This window comes from Lissotriton vulgaris, chromosome 2_1 (assembly GCF_964263255.1).
Source record: "Lissotriton vulgaris chromosome 2_1, aLisVul1.2, whole genome shotgun sequence".
In the NCBI taxonomy this organism is placed as follows: Eukaryota; Metazoa; Chordata; class Amphibia; order Caudata; family Salamandridae; genus Lissotriton; species Lissotriton vulgaris.
Window position 1 is genome coordinate 675,519,332 of NC_141687.1, and position 14,317 is coordinate 675,533,648.

At 46.5% G+C, this 14,317-nt stretch overlaps 1 protein-coding gene across 5 annotated transcripts in view; it reads left to right on the forward strand.

Annotated features, from left to right (window-relative positions):
- The window catches only part of KIAA1549L (KIAA1549 like), a 674,355-nt gene that overhangs the window by 504,379 nt on the left and 155,659 nt on the right, over window positions 1-14,317 (forward strand). For all 5 annotated transcript variants that reach the window (XM_086955871.1, XM_086955872.1, XM_086955873.1 and 2 more), the window contains one exon: window positions 13,657-13,835. In XM_086955871.1, the coding sequence (XP_086811997.1) occupies window positions 13,657-13,835 (179 nt within the window). The remainder of the gene's footprint in view (window positions 1-13,656; window positions 13,836-14,317) is intronic.

Below are 14,317 nucleotides of genomic sequence, written 5' to 3' on the forward strand. Positions count from 1 at the left end.
CAGGGTCAAGACTGATTTGCATATGGCTGGGCCCAAATTAGAACGACATGGTGAGCAAAAATACAATGGATTTAGGCCCAGATCTCTGTACTGGGGTGAATGTATGACATTGTTCTGCATCCCGTCCATCAATTGTTTTTTTTTGCACACAAGACAGGATGCAGGCACAAAAGGCTGATGTCAACTTTCGAAAAGTGGCATTTAAAAAATTGCAATGACAAATCTGACTTTACCACTAAAAAGGGGTTGCCATTACAATTTCATAAGTACGAAACATGGCATATCTGCCTGCGCCCAATTAGGAATTACAGCTTATTCAATGTATTGAAGGATCCCCAATGTTGTCCCAAAGGAAGGGTAGGCCTCACATTAGTGAAAAACAAATTTGGGAGATTTTCACTAGCAGGACATGTAAAACTTAAAAGTACATGAGCAACTTTTTAAATACACTGCACCCTACCCGTGGGGCTGTCCAGGGCATTCCTTCAGGATGACTGATATGTATCAAAAAGGAAGGTTTGGGTCTAGGAAAGGGTTTATTTTGCCAGGTCGACAAGGCAGCTTAAGCTGCACACACTGACTCTGCCATGGCAGGCCTGAGACATGTTTAAAGGGTTATGTCATTGGGTGGCACAATCAGTGCTACAGGCCCACTTGGAGCAATTAATTTACAGGTCCTGGGCACTTGTAGAGTGCTTTACTAGGGACTTGTAAGTAAATAAATATGCCAATTTGGTATAAGCCAATGTTTCCATATTTTAAGCAGAGAGAACAAGCACTTTAGAACTGGTTAGAAGTGGAAAAGTGTGCAGAGTCTGGAAGCCAATAAATCAAATTCAGCAAAACGTAGCAGGAGGAAGGCAATTAGTTTGGGGGTGACCCTGCAGAAAGGGCCAGATCTAACAACTTTGATATGTTGTCTTGACCCAAGTGAAACTTGCTATTTCTTGTTGCGGCTTAGATAATCTTTTGATTTGGACTTTGTCATACAGGTTGTCACTGGTAGCACACAGTGAGCATGCCATATAGCTAAGCCCTAAGGGAGACGTTTTTCTTTCATTTTCCCATTCTTCATCTAATAGTGAACATCCTTGTCTTCGCTCCCTGGGATGTATATTTGTCAGTGTCCCATTTCCATATCAGAGAGGAAATCCACTGCAGGATAAACTAGGAATGGGTATGGAATGAGGATAAAGAGATTTCTTAGGGATAATTTAGTTTAAGCACTTCTAGCAGGATGTCCCTAAAATGAAATGTCTGATGACCCTTGAAGAATGTCCGTTTATAAGGCTGAAGGCTGTTTGGAGAGATCCCTTACATACACAAAGCCTGCAAAAGAGGCCCTAAATGTGCCAGTCTTTGTGGCAGATCTTATTTTCCCCAAAGCCTGTGCTCACAGAAGAGTCCCACCAACTCCACACCCCTTTCAAGCTGCTCTCATGAACTCAGCAACAGTTGGCTTCAGAGCTCATATTTCATCTACATATTCCTATGGTCGACCTATGAAAGATGAGCTCATATCTGTTTCCTCTACAGTGTTTTGAAATTTTATTAGAACATTGGTTTATAGAAGTAAAACACAATTCTTATATAATGTAGTTTGTTCTGAAACATGTTTTACTCCCCATTTACAAAGATCCAAACCACCATGATCCACATATCTGTGCATTCAACAATGAAAGTTTAGAGGCTATTCTTGACTAGAGGAATATTTTATTGCATCCCCTCTTCTCACAGGTCTCCATGTTAAGCTGGTGCTGAAGATTAACTCTTTCGGCAATAGGTGGATTTTATACACTGGATATCTCTCTCTCATGGAATATATTTGTATTAAAGTAATCACAACTTAATATTAACATTCTGAGGAGCAGAATAGTTTGTTTGGTTCGTTACGCAGACCCTCTTCTGATTCTGAACACATGGTTCAATCATCTTGGAGTACTCCACGGAAATGTTCTACATTAAGGTATAGGGCCTGTTTACATGTGCATGGTGCGGGCAGAGGGCTAAATCTTAATGCAGATTTTACATTACCCTGTGGTAACACCGCACCAGTACTATGCACTTATGAGTTAAACCCTATAGAATGGAAATACCCATGTGGGACTTGATTTATCATTCAGAAAACCACAATGAATTCCCAATTATTTGGTGTTTAACACAAATATTTACCATCTGCTAAGAACAGGTGGTAAATGTGCATTATGACCTTGTATAATGTGGGGGTGGAGAGAAGGGGCTATGAGAAAAAAGGCGGAAGTTAAATTCTGGCATTCCAGAAAAAGAAATGAAGAGAATGATTTGGCTGCTGCAACCAAATCCCCAGGCAATTTTTCTGGCCAGAAATACACCCTGGAAAGCTTGGGACTCGGATTCCAACAGACCAACTCTGAATCAGGGGGAGTGGATTTCCATGCGATAATTCTGCTCCACCTAACTCATAATCAGAGTGATAGAGTTTTGCGCTTCATGCATAGTGAGCATTATCTTTTTTGACTTGCCCATTGAAGCATCATTTCTTCTGACTTGGTCAACACTTTGCATATTGTTCATCAGGCTGAGAAGGGCAATGATAAGGCCAGCATGCATATGTCTAAGAAGGATGCCTCTTGGGATAGGATAAAGTGTTTGGAAGAGATTTTTGACGTTTGATGGCACCCTTTAAAAGTTACCATTGTGCCTAGATTCCATACCAAAAAGTCTCTTAAAATTTTGGATTAGCAGAAGACAAAGCATTAGGAAATAGATTCCTCCAGCAACAGCGGTAGTACATATGGGTTTCTATGTTTCACTTATTGTTTGTAGAAGAAGAGCCCATCCCTGCTAACAGCCCCGATTTGAACATAATAAATTTGTATTTTGGAGCACTTCTAGATGTTACTGCTGCACCAAGGGATACGTTAATGCATTAAAATGTTGGTTCTTAGGCAAGGAACAGAGCACTACATCTTCGACCTGCACATGCAGTCTGTGTGTGTCTTACCCGAATAGTTAGTATTGCAATGCCTTCACCTTTCACAAGAATGCTTGCATTAAGCCAATAGACTACAAAATTGCCCAATAGAAAAAGATATAACTAACCCTTTCGATGCTCATGACGGAACGGGTCCGTCATGAGCATCGGTCGAGCTGTGCTCATGACGGAACCGTTCCGTCATCACCACGCCCGTTTTCATTAGGGCCCAGCACCGGCGGTAAATCGGGGCAGCACGGATGAGGTTAAAAATGAAGATGGGATTATTTATCTTTAAAAAGAAGCATTTATATCCATATTTCCGTAGAAATGTGTTTGTTTTTCACAATTGTTTACTTTTGTCCAGGTTGGGCATAATGTTTCATACTAATAATATTTATAAGGATTTCCTAAACAGCAAACTCAATATTTTTATTTCATTCTCTTGACTGCTCTTCCTACAAATATAGCCTACGGTTGCTCTATAGATTTTTGGGAAAATCTCTACTAATCTATTGACTGCTGCCTTCAGCAAGGATGATTGGTGAGGCATGAACAAAACAACGTGATAATGACTACCCCCATTTTGGGTTTCAACTAGTGGTGACCAGCACATACGACATAGATATCAGACAAAAGGCATTTTTTCGACATTGACTGGCAGGATATTCCATCACAAACATGGTGGATATCCCTTCGGCTGTATTACTGGTGCATTATAGCCTATGACACTTGTAATACGGTGAGCAGGATATTTACCAGGTTTGACAGAGTATCTGACATCCACACTCTAAAAAAGGCCAAAAATATTTCAAACTAAACAAAAGACTCTTTCAGACCTTTGCTTGCTTCCTCTTCAGATGAGATGGACCACTATTTCAGATGTCCTATTTTCAGGTGAAATGCAGTGCATAATTAGATACAGCTGTGCTCACAATTTGCAACTTTGTTAGCTCCATATTCATAGTCTTGTTAGACAGAGGACCTTTGTTAGAAATGGGATTTTTTGTAGGCTAGGGCATGCATCGAAGCCAGGCAGAAACCACCACTGTAGTCAGGATAAGGAAGTTACACTCTTATAATAACCCCTGCTCACCCCCTTGGTAGCTTGGCACGAGCAGTTAGGCTTATCTTAGAGGCAGTGTGTAAAGCATTTGCACATATCCAACAGTATTACAGTGTAAGCACTACAAAAGGACAGCACTTCTGGGGACCCACATTGCCTTCTAGGAGAGGCACCCTCAGAACCAAAAACTGCCAGGATGCTGGAATCAGTCCTCCCAAGCAATTCTTCCACCAGTTCAGAGCCTTGACCCTGCAACGATCCACCAACCTAGGATCAAAATCCTCAGGTTGGACCGGGGTCAGAGGCAAGGACTTCCTCCCTCTGCACCCCCTTCCAGAGTCCTGCACCCTCCCACCTGGAGTGGTACCCCTAGAAGACAAGCCAGTCAGGACACTGCTTTCAAATGTCCTTGCCTCCAGGTCAGGCAGGACCTGAACCTGGCCTCCCAACCCAGGTACTAAACACAGTGGCAGAGCACCGCCTGGCGCACCAGGGCACCCTGGGGAGAACGCAAGCCCCCCAAGGGTAACACATACCTCATGTGTTGTGTGACAGTCTACCTGGCGCAGATCACCCAATGCCTGTCCATCTGACAGTGTGCGAAGATCCCCCAGGACAGAAGCGGTGTCACCATGGTCCCTCCTAGGAGGCTCAGCCCTCCTGGCTGGCCCCTGACCAACTGGTTCTCCCACTGGGGAACGCATCTCCCTCTCACCCCTCAATCTGGACTTCTGCACGCTCCTCATAGGAGCGGCACCGCAAGACACTAGAACCAATGGAACTCTGTTTACAGACCCTCCCATGTTCTCCTGACACTAGGGGATCCCCCTCAACAGATGGCCTACCAGTACAGCCTATGCTCCCCACCTGGTGTTCCCTCCTGGAACCACCCAGGCCCTGGGACCGGGTTTCGGGCACATTGGGCCGCAGTCCATTCCCACTCCTTCTCCGCGGAGACAGGACGTGTGTCCCTACACCCTTCCCACAACACCGGGACCTATCTGGGATACCACAAACCTTTCCCACTACCCTTGGTTGGGAAATACCTAAGTCACTTCCTTCCAGGTCACCCCCAGATACTTCTCCAGACCCTCTGGAATCCAACAAAAGGATTGCCTCCAGTGCAAGCTCCCAGGGGTCAGAGAACTCAAACTCCACTGGGTGTTGGCATAGTCCTGGAAAACAGGGACTTAAAATATACTCTCCAACAATTGAATCACACAGCCCCACCCAGGTGTGAACCAAACCACCCTTCAACCAACCTCCCAGTGCCTCAGAAAGATATCCCACATCATCCTCACAAGACAGGAGAGACAGTGTTTGACTGTTGCTGTCCCTGAACCCATACTCTTCTGGGTGGTCTCTGTACTCACTTACCAGGGCTTCTATCTTGGGGAAACCCCTCTCTCTGCACCTCTCATCTAGAGTCAGTAGAGTGTCCCTCCCACTACCAGGAAAATGATCCCCTGTGCCAGTTCCCCAATCCACCTCAGGGACACTGCGCAACACTGGAATAGCCTCACAATCTTGAACCCCCTGGTGTATGCCAAACCCCTTCTTGAAGCAGGGCCCCAAATCTGTGTGTGTGTGTGTACCTCATTCTCAGTACTGGACCTAACACTTTTACTGCCACTATCTGGGCTGCTCCTAGGCCTACTGGCTTCCGAGTCCAGCTCCTCATTTTAAACTCATGTTCTAACATCATCCTTTTCTCCTCCATGGCTAACTTAAGCTTCTCAAGCTCCACAGCAACTCTTCTTGCTTCCTGCCTGTCCTTCAGCTTCTCTGGGGACAATTCAGAAAAGGGGGTGGTGATGGACAGAGTTTCTGAATTAAGCAGAATACTCCTACCCAGTCAACAGATCAGGGCTTGATCCATCACCGTTTTTTAGCTCACTGTACCATCCCAGCTCAGAACCTGGCTACATGCAAATTAGTCTGTCCCTGTCTCAGTGCATCATGGGAACAGGGCAAACCAAACTACCAAGCCAGTTCTTTCACTGGGAAGCAAACAAGCTTCCGGGGAACGGTTTCTGGCATTACAGCCGTCAACGGCCCGGCTTGCTTGAATCCTGATGGTGCAATGAGCAAGGGACTCACATCTGAGTATACCCTTCCATGCTTATGGTGGACAAAACGATTCAGAAAAGGGGGTGGTGATGGACAGAGTTTCTGAATTAAGCAGAATACTCCTACCCAGTCAACAGATCAGGGCTTGATCCATCACCGTTTTTTAGCTCACTGCACCATCCCAGCTCAGAACCTGGCTACATGCAAATTAGTCTGTCCCTATCCCAGTGCATCATGGGAACAGGGCAAACCAAACTACCAAGCCAATTCTTTTACTGGGAAGGAAACAAGCTTCCGGGGACCGGTTTCTGGCATTACAGCCGTCATCGGCCCGGCTTGCTTGAATCCTGATGGTGCAATGAGCAAGGGACTCACATCTGAGTATACCCTTCCACGCTTATGGTGGACAAAACGATTCAGAAAAGGATGTGGTGATGGACAGAGTTTCTGAATTAAGCAGAATACTCCTACCCAGTCAACAGATCAGGGCTTGATCCATCACCGTTTTTTAGCTCACTGCACCATCCCAGCTCAGAACCTGGCTACATGCAAATTAGTCTGTCCCTGTCCCAGTGCATCATTGTCCACCATAAGCGTGGAAGGGTATACTCAGACATGAGTCCCTTGCTCACTGCACCATCAGGATTCAAGCAAGCCGGGCCGAAGACGGCCGAAATGCCAGAAACCGGTCCCCGGAAGCTTGTTTCCTTCCCAGTATAAGAATTGGCTTGGTAGTTTGGTCTGCCCTGTTCCCATGATGCACTGGGCCAGGGACAGACTAATTTGCATGTAGCCAGGTTCCGAGCTGGGATGGTGCAGTGAGCTAAAAAACGGTGATGGATCAAGCCCTGATCTTTGGACTGGGTAAGAGTGGTCTGCTTAATTCAGACACTCTGTTCATCACCCCCCCCTTTTCTGAATCATTTTGTCCACCATAAGCGTGGAAGGGTATACTCAGACATGAGTCCCTTGCTCACTGCACCATCAGGATTCAAGCAAGCCGAGCCGAAGACGGCTGAAATGCCAGAAACCGGTCCCCGGAAGCTTGTTTCCTTCCCAGTATAAGAATTGGCTTGGTAGTTTGGTCTGCCCTGTTCCCATGATGCACTGGGCCAGGGACAGACTAATTTGCATGTAGCCAGGTTCAGAGCTGGGATGGTGCAGTGAGCTAAAAAACGGTGATGGATCAAGCCCTGATCTTTGGACTGGGTAAGAGTGGTCTGCTTAATTCAGACACTCTGTTCATCACCACCCCCCCTTTTCTGAATCATTTTGTCCACCATAAGCGTGGAAGGGTATACTCAGACATGAGTCCCTTGCTCACTGCACCATCAGGATTCAAGCAAGCCGGGCCGAAGACGGCTGAAATGCCAGAAACCGGTCCCTGGAAGCTTGTTTCCTTCCCAGTATAAGAATTGGCTTGGTAGTTTGGTCTGCCCTGTTCCCATGATGCACTGGGCCAGGGACAGACTAATTTGCATGTAGCCAGGTTTTGAGCTGGGATGGTGCAGTGAGCTAAAAAACGGTGATGGATCAAGCCCTGATCTTTGGACTGGGTAAGAGTGGTCTGCTTAATTCAGACACTCTGTTCATCACCACCCCCTTTTCTGAATCATTTTGTCCAACATAAGCGTGGAAGGGTATACTCAGACATGAGTCCCTTGCTCACTGCACCATCAGGATTCAAGCAAGCCGGGCCAAAGACGGCTGAAATGCCAGAAACTGGTCCCCGGAAGCTTGTTTCCTTCCCAGTATAAGAATTGGCTTGGTAGTTTGGTCTGCCCTGTTCCCATGATGCACTGGACCAGGGACAGACTAATTTGCATGTAGCCAGGTTCTGAGCTGGGATGGTGCAGTGAACTAAAAAACGGTGATGGATCAAGCCCTGATCTTTGGACTGGGTAAGAGTGGTCTGCTTAATTCAGACACTCTGTTCATCACCACCATCTTTTCTGAATCATTTTGTCCACCATAAGCGTGGAAGGGTATACTCAGACATGAGTCCCTTGCTCACTGCACCATCAGGATTCAAGCAAGCCGGGCCGAAGACGGCTGAAATGCCAGAAACCGGTCCCCGGAAGCTTGTTTCCTTCCCAGTATAAGAATTGGCTTGGTAGTTTGGTCTGCCCTGTTCCTATGATGCACTGGGCCAGGGACAGACTAATTTGCATGTAGCCAGGTTCTGAGCTGGGATGGTGCAGTGAGCTAAAAAACGGTGATGGATCAAACCCTGATCTTTGGACTGGGTAAGAGTGGTCTGCTTAATTCAGACACTCTGTTCATCACCACCCCCTTTACTGAATCATTTTGTCCACCATAAGCGTGGAAGGGTATACTCAGACATGAGTCCCTTGCTCACTGCACCATCAGGATTCAAGCAAGCCGGGCCGAAGACGGCTGAAATGCCAGAAACCGGTCCCCGGAAGCTTGTTTCCTTCCCAGTATAAGAATTGGCTTGGTAGTTTGGTCTGCCCTGTTCCCATGATGCACTGGGCCAGGGACAGACTAATTTGCATGTAGCCAGGTTCTGAGCTGGGATGGTGCAGTGAGCTAAAAAACGGTGATGGATCAAGCCCTGATCTTTGGACTGGGTAAGAGTGGTCTGCTTAATTCAGACACTCTGTTCATCACCACCCCCTTTTCTGAATCATTTTGTCCACCATAAGCGTGGAAGGGTATACTCAGACATGAGTCCCTTGCTCACTGCACCATCAGGATTCAAGCAAGCCGGGCCGAAGACGGCTGAAATGCCAGAAACTGGTCCCTGGAAGCTTGTTTCCTTCCCAGTATAAGAATTGGCTTGGTAGTTTGGTCTGCCCTGTTCCCATGATGCACTGGGCCAGGGACAGACTAATTTGCATGTAGCCAGGTTCTGAGCTGGGATGGTGCAGTGAACTAAAAAAAGGTGATGGATCAAGCCCTGATCTTTGGACTGGGTAAGAGTGGTCTGCTTAATTCAGACACTCTGTTCATCACCACCCCCTTTTCTGAATCATTTTGTCCACCATAAGCGTGGAAGGGTATACTTAGACATGAGTCCCTTGCTCACTGCACCATCAGGATTCAAGCAAGCCGGGCCGAAGACGGTTGAAATGCCAGAAACCGGTCCCCGGAAGCTTGTTTTCTTCCCAGTATAAGAATTGGCTTGGTAGTTTGGTCTGCCCTGTTCCCATGATGCACTGGGCCAGGGACAGACTAATTTGCATGTAGCCAGGTTCTGAGCTGGGATGGTGCAGTTAGCTAAAAAACGGTGATGGATCAAGCCCTGATCTTTGGACTGGGTAAGAGTGGTCTGCTTAATTCAGACACTCTGTTCATCACCACACCCTTTTCTGAATCATTTTGTCCACCATAAGCGTGGAAGGGTATACTCAGACATGAGTCCCTTGCTCACTGCACCATCAGGATTCAAGCAAGCCGGGACGAAGACGGCTGAAATGCCAGAAACCGGTCCCCGGAAGCTTGTTTCCTTCCCAGTATAAGAATTGGCTTGGTAGTTTGGTCTGCCCTGTTCCCATGATGCACTGGGCCAGGGACAGACTAATTTGCATGTAGCCAGGTTCTGAGCTGGGATGGTGCAGTGAGCTAGAAAACGGTGATGGATCAAGCCCTGATCTTTGGACTGGGTAAGAGTGGTCTGCTTAATTCAGACACTCTGTTCATCACCACCCCATTTTCTGAATCCTCTGGGGACAAGGCACTGCTGCTGCCTGGTTTAGAGGGTGTCCCCCTCCCAAAAGCACATCCACCCTTGGAATAGGCTCATCTACCTCCAATCTAAGTTTCCCAGACGTCTTACAAGCATGTCTGGCCGCTACCCAGGCCCTCAGTGCCTTTTGTAGCTCGTCTTTTCTGATGAGGCCTTTGATTTGGATTTTGAGGTTTTTGCAGATCGCCCCCAACTCTTCAACATTGAAGGTTTCTAAACTCTCCTCCTCAAAGGCCACTTCCAAGGATGCAAAAGATTACGCAATTGATTCTGGCATGATGTACTAGAAAGTTCAAGTTCAAAACCAATGGAAAGGCAAAAATAGACCAAAAGAAAATATTATGTGGTACGTAATGGTCTGCAATATGGTAGTCGTGCCCACCAATCCCTGTAAGTGAAGTGCAAACGCAAGTCCTATCCTCACCGCTGGCAACCAATGTTAGAAATTGGATTTTTGGTAGAGTAGGGCATGCACGGAAGCCAGGCAGAAACCACCACTCTAGTTAGGATAAGGGAGTTACACTCCTAAAATAACCCCTGTTCACCCCCTTGGTAGTTTGGCACGAGCAGTCAGGCTTATCTTAGAGGCAGTGTGTAAAGCATTTGCACAAAACCAAAAGTAATATAGTTTAAGCACTACAAAAGGACACCACACCAGTTTAGAAAAATATCCAATATCTTTATATACTTAAGACAAGACCAAAAACGACAAAAATCCACAATACAGTACTTAAAAATCATCAGTTATCAAACTATGCATGAAAAACAGTTCCTTAATGTTGATAGCTCAGTCCCGGGCTATAACGGCGCCATGAGCAAACAAATCCAAACAGTTCTGGCTGACTGCGGCGACGTGGGCAAGCTACGGTGACGGGAAGACCCGCAAACAGTACCTTTTAGAAATGCGGGGTGCTGGCGACCTCCCATTGACTTGAGCATCCGAAAGCACAGCTTCTGCAGGCGTCGGTTCCAGAGGTCGGTGCAGGAGTCTTCGGGCCCTCGTAGTCTCATGCATTGCATATCGTACTCCTCTCTGCTGAAGTCAGGAGCGCTGGCATTGGCAGGTTTCGGGTGCTGTGGTGCGAAGTGCAGCAGTGCAGCATGCGGTGCCCTAAGGTCGCAGTGCGAGCAGCGGCATGGTGGCGGAGTCAGATGGCGTCGTCGGTGAGACCAGGGGCACTGTGTGAAGTGAATGCGATGCTTGTCGCGGTGCTGGCAGGTCACGGTGCAAGCAGCTGCGTCATCATTGCTGAAGCGCTGTCGTTGGCTGATGAACTGGAGTCAATGGCGCCAGCAGGCCAAGGCTGCGGTGTGGGATGAGAGCGGTGCATTGTGTCACTTTACATGCAGTGCCCTTGAACCAAGCAGCAGCGTCGGTTTTGATGTGGATCGTCGTTGTTGGGGTTTCCAAGGCGTCGTTGTGAAGCAAGGCGGTGCAGAGTGGGGGCTAACAGGTCACGGTGCGAACAGCGGCTCGGTGGCGTAGTCAGCAGGTGTCGTCGGTGAGACCAGGGTCGCGGTGCAACGTTTCCGCGGTGCCTCTGTGGTGCCTTCAGGACACGATGTCAGCAGCGTCGTCATCGAGGTCATTGAATTACTGTTTCTTCTGTTGCAGCACAAAACACACAGCCCCCAGTGCTGAGAGCAGAAGAGCTGGAAGTCTTTGCTGTTCCAGAGACTTCTTGAACAGGGGGCAAGCTCTACCTCAAGCCCTTGGAGAAACTCACAAAAGTAGATTGCAGAAAGTTCAGTCCAGTCCTTTCACAGTTCAAGACAGAAGCAGCCACTGCAGGCCAACACAGCAAAGCACACAGCAAAGTGGTAGTTTCTCCTCACAGCTTCTCCAGCTCTTCTTCTTGGCAGACTTCTTGGTACAAAAGAGTTCTAAAGTTCAGGAGTCTGGGCCCCAATATTTATATCCCAAAATCCTTTGAAATCTGTGCCCAGCCAAAACCAGTTCCGCTTTCTCTGGTGTGGCTTCCTAGCAGAAAGTGGAGACGGCATTGTCAGAGGCAGACCAGGCCCATTCAGATGCAAGGAAATCTCCTCATCCTACTGTAAGTGCAGCCCAGGTCTATTCAGACTCGTCTATTTCCTGACCCACCTAGAGTATCCGGAGCCACTCCTGCTCCCCAGCCCCTATCATCCAAAACCCAGACAGTAAATCCACAAAACCAAAAGTGGTATTTTCAAACACAAAATGTAAAAATCACTTTTACTAAAAGATGCATCTTTAGAATCTGGGTTCAGGCACACTAAACTTCATTTTCCTACCTCGTTCACAGGGCCAGTTATGTTTATAAGATATTATAAACAAATGCCCCATTCTGTCCTATGGGGAACAGGTAGCCTTGCAACAGTGAAAATACGAAATTGGCAGAAATTCACTATCAGGACATGCCACACACACCAGGGCATGCCCTTTCTTTCACATACACTGCACCCTGCCCATAGAGGTACCTTGGGCCTACCTTAAGGGTGACTGACATGTAAGAAAAGGGAATGTTAGGACCTGGAAAGTTGGTGCACTGTACCAGACTGCACACAGGCTCTGCAATGGCAGGCCAGAGTTACCTTTTAGTGGCTATGTGTGTGGGTGGCACAATCCAGTGCTGCAGCCCACCAACACCATTTGATTTACAGGCCCTGGCACACCCAGAGTGCTTTACTAGGGACTGGCACATAAATCAACCAGGCCAATCATGGAAACACCAATCCATAACACAATCTACATGGAGAGCATATTCACTTTAGCACTGATCAGTAGGGGTAAAGTGCCCAGAGTCCTAAAACAAACACAGACAGGTCAGTAAAAAAATAGGAGAAAGAAGCCAAACGTTTGGGGATAACCCTGCAAAAAGGACCATTTCAAACACCCTTACAAGTAGTCTATGTATATGAATCTTCCAGGTATGGTAATTGCACAGCTTTCACTTTTGTGTCACTGCTCTAAGTAGTTGTGGTCAATATACCCAAGTTTTAACATTCTTTGACAATACAGAACTTATTTTGTGCCTTATTTCATTTCACAGCCTGCTCACCGCATAATCGTGCTGCTAGATTGTGTTCCTTTGTGGTCCTTTTTGCCAGTCATCTTGAGATCATGTTAATAAAGTTATTAAGGAAATTCCACAGACAAATTTGGCTGCAAATGTCTCAACTAATAACACTTATTGTTGCTAGATTTATGTGTGAATTGCAGCAGTATACCACTGTGGCTGTCTCATTTTCTAAACTTAAGATCCGCTTACATATATAGCTCTTAAATACTTTTGTTCTTTTGGAGTGATTTGTAATTTATTAATCCAATTCATAAACACTTACACTTTTTTTAAACAGTTGACCATATTAGAAACATATTAGTAGCAGTGTCCTTTCTGTGATTAGATCCACTTATCATTAGCCAACATTGTAAGTGCTTAGGCACGTCAGCATTTGTATTCCACTTTTTAAAATGGAGGCAGGTGTGCCTTACTTTCACTATGTTTTTTTGGAGTCCATGGTTATAGGATAATCAAACACGTTCCCTACTAGAAGTTTGTCTCACAGTCCCATCATTGTGAGGTGATCTACTGTGTTACCAAATGAAAGCGGAATCCATAAAGATAGAATAACATTAGAAGTAATGATGGCGCAGCTGCCATAAATAACCACCATTTATGTGGCTGCATATTAAAGGAGTACCGTGAAACAAGTTGGGCAGGCATGCGCTGCACCTATATGGACTTCAGGGCATTTGCATGGTACCATATCAGCGGCTGAATGTATGTTGATGACATGACATTCTTTTCAAAAACCCATGAGGCTATATATAGATTTTCATAGTAATAACCACCCATGCCGATCAATGTGTTGTAGTGCCTTCGAGTGACGAGGACGTCGGGAGTATGCTCTATGAAAACAGCTCCAAAATGGTCCCTGACCCCTTCGACACGTCTTCTGGATCTGCGCAGTTGACTTCCGTCAGATCCGTGGGGGTGCCTCCTTCTCACCCAGCATCGGACAGGAGTCAGGAATCTGCAGTCATCGCTGGAGAGGTGAGCTTCCTTCCTCCAGGTAAAGATTGTTTCTGTTTGTTGCTTCCTGGACAAGGATTCATCGTGATCCGCTGCCAGTCCATCACACACGCTGGCGTTTGCAGCATTAATGCAATGCAACCACGCATTCTGTGGAGTGAGTAACATGTCACTGATACACATTGAGGATCTGATGTTCACACTGGGCTTTATTAGTTTCAAGATCAGTTACTTGGGATATACTACAATTGCAAGAGCTGTCTCCTGGTGAGCAAGGCGCATTGGAAATGGTATTCAGCTGAACTCTGACCAGGCACCCCCACCAACCCCTCAGGAATACTTACTTCATATTTTATGATGTATAATCTTTATTAATAACAAAATATGGAATGTTTTGGGTTTTGCGCACGTTCACTTTGCATGTAATGTCTGCCTATACACTGAAGCACTGCACTCATGCCCACTTCTTCAGTTCATACCAAAAACTGAGGGTTGCCGCAGTC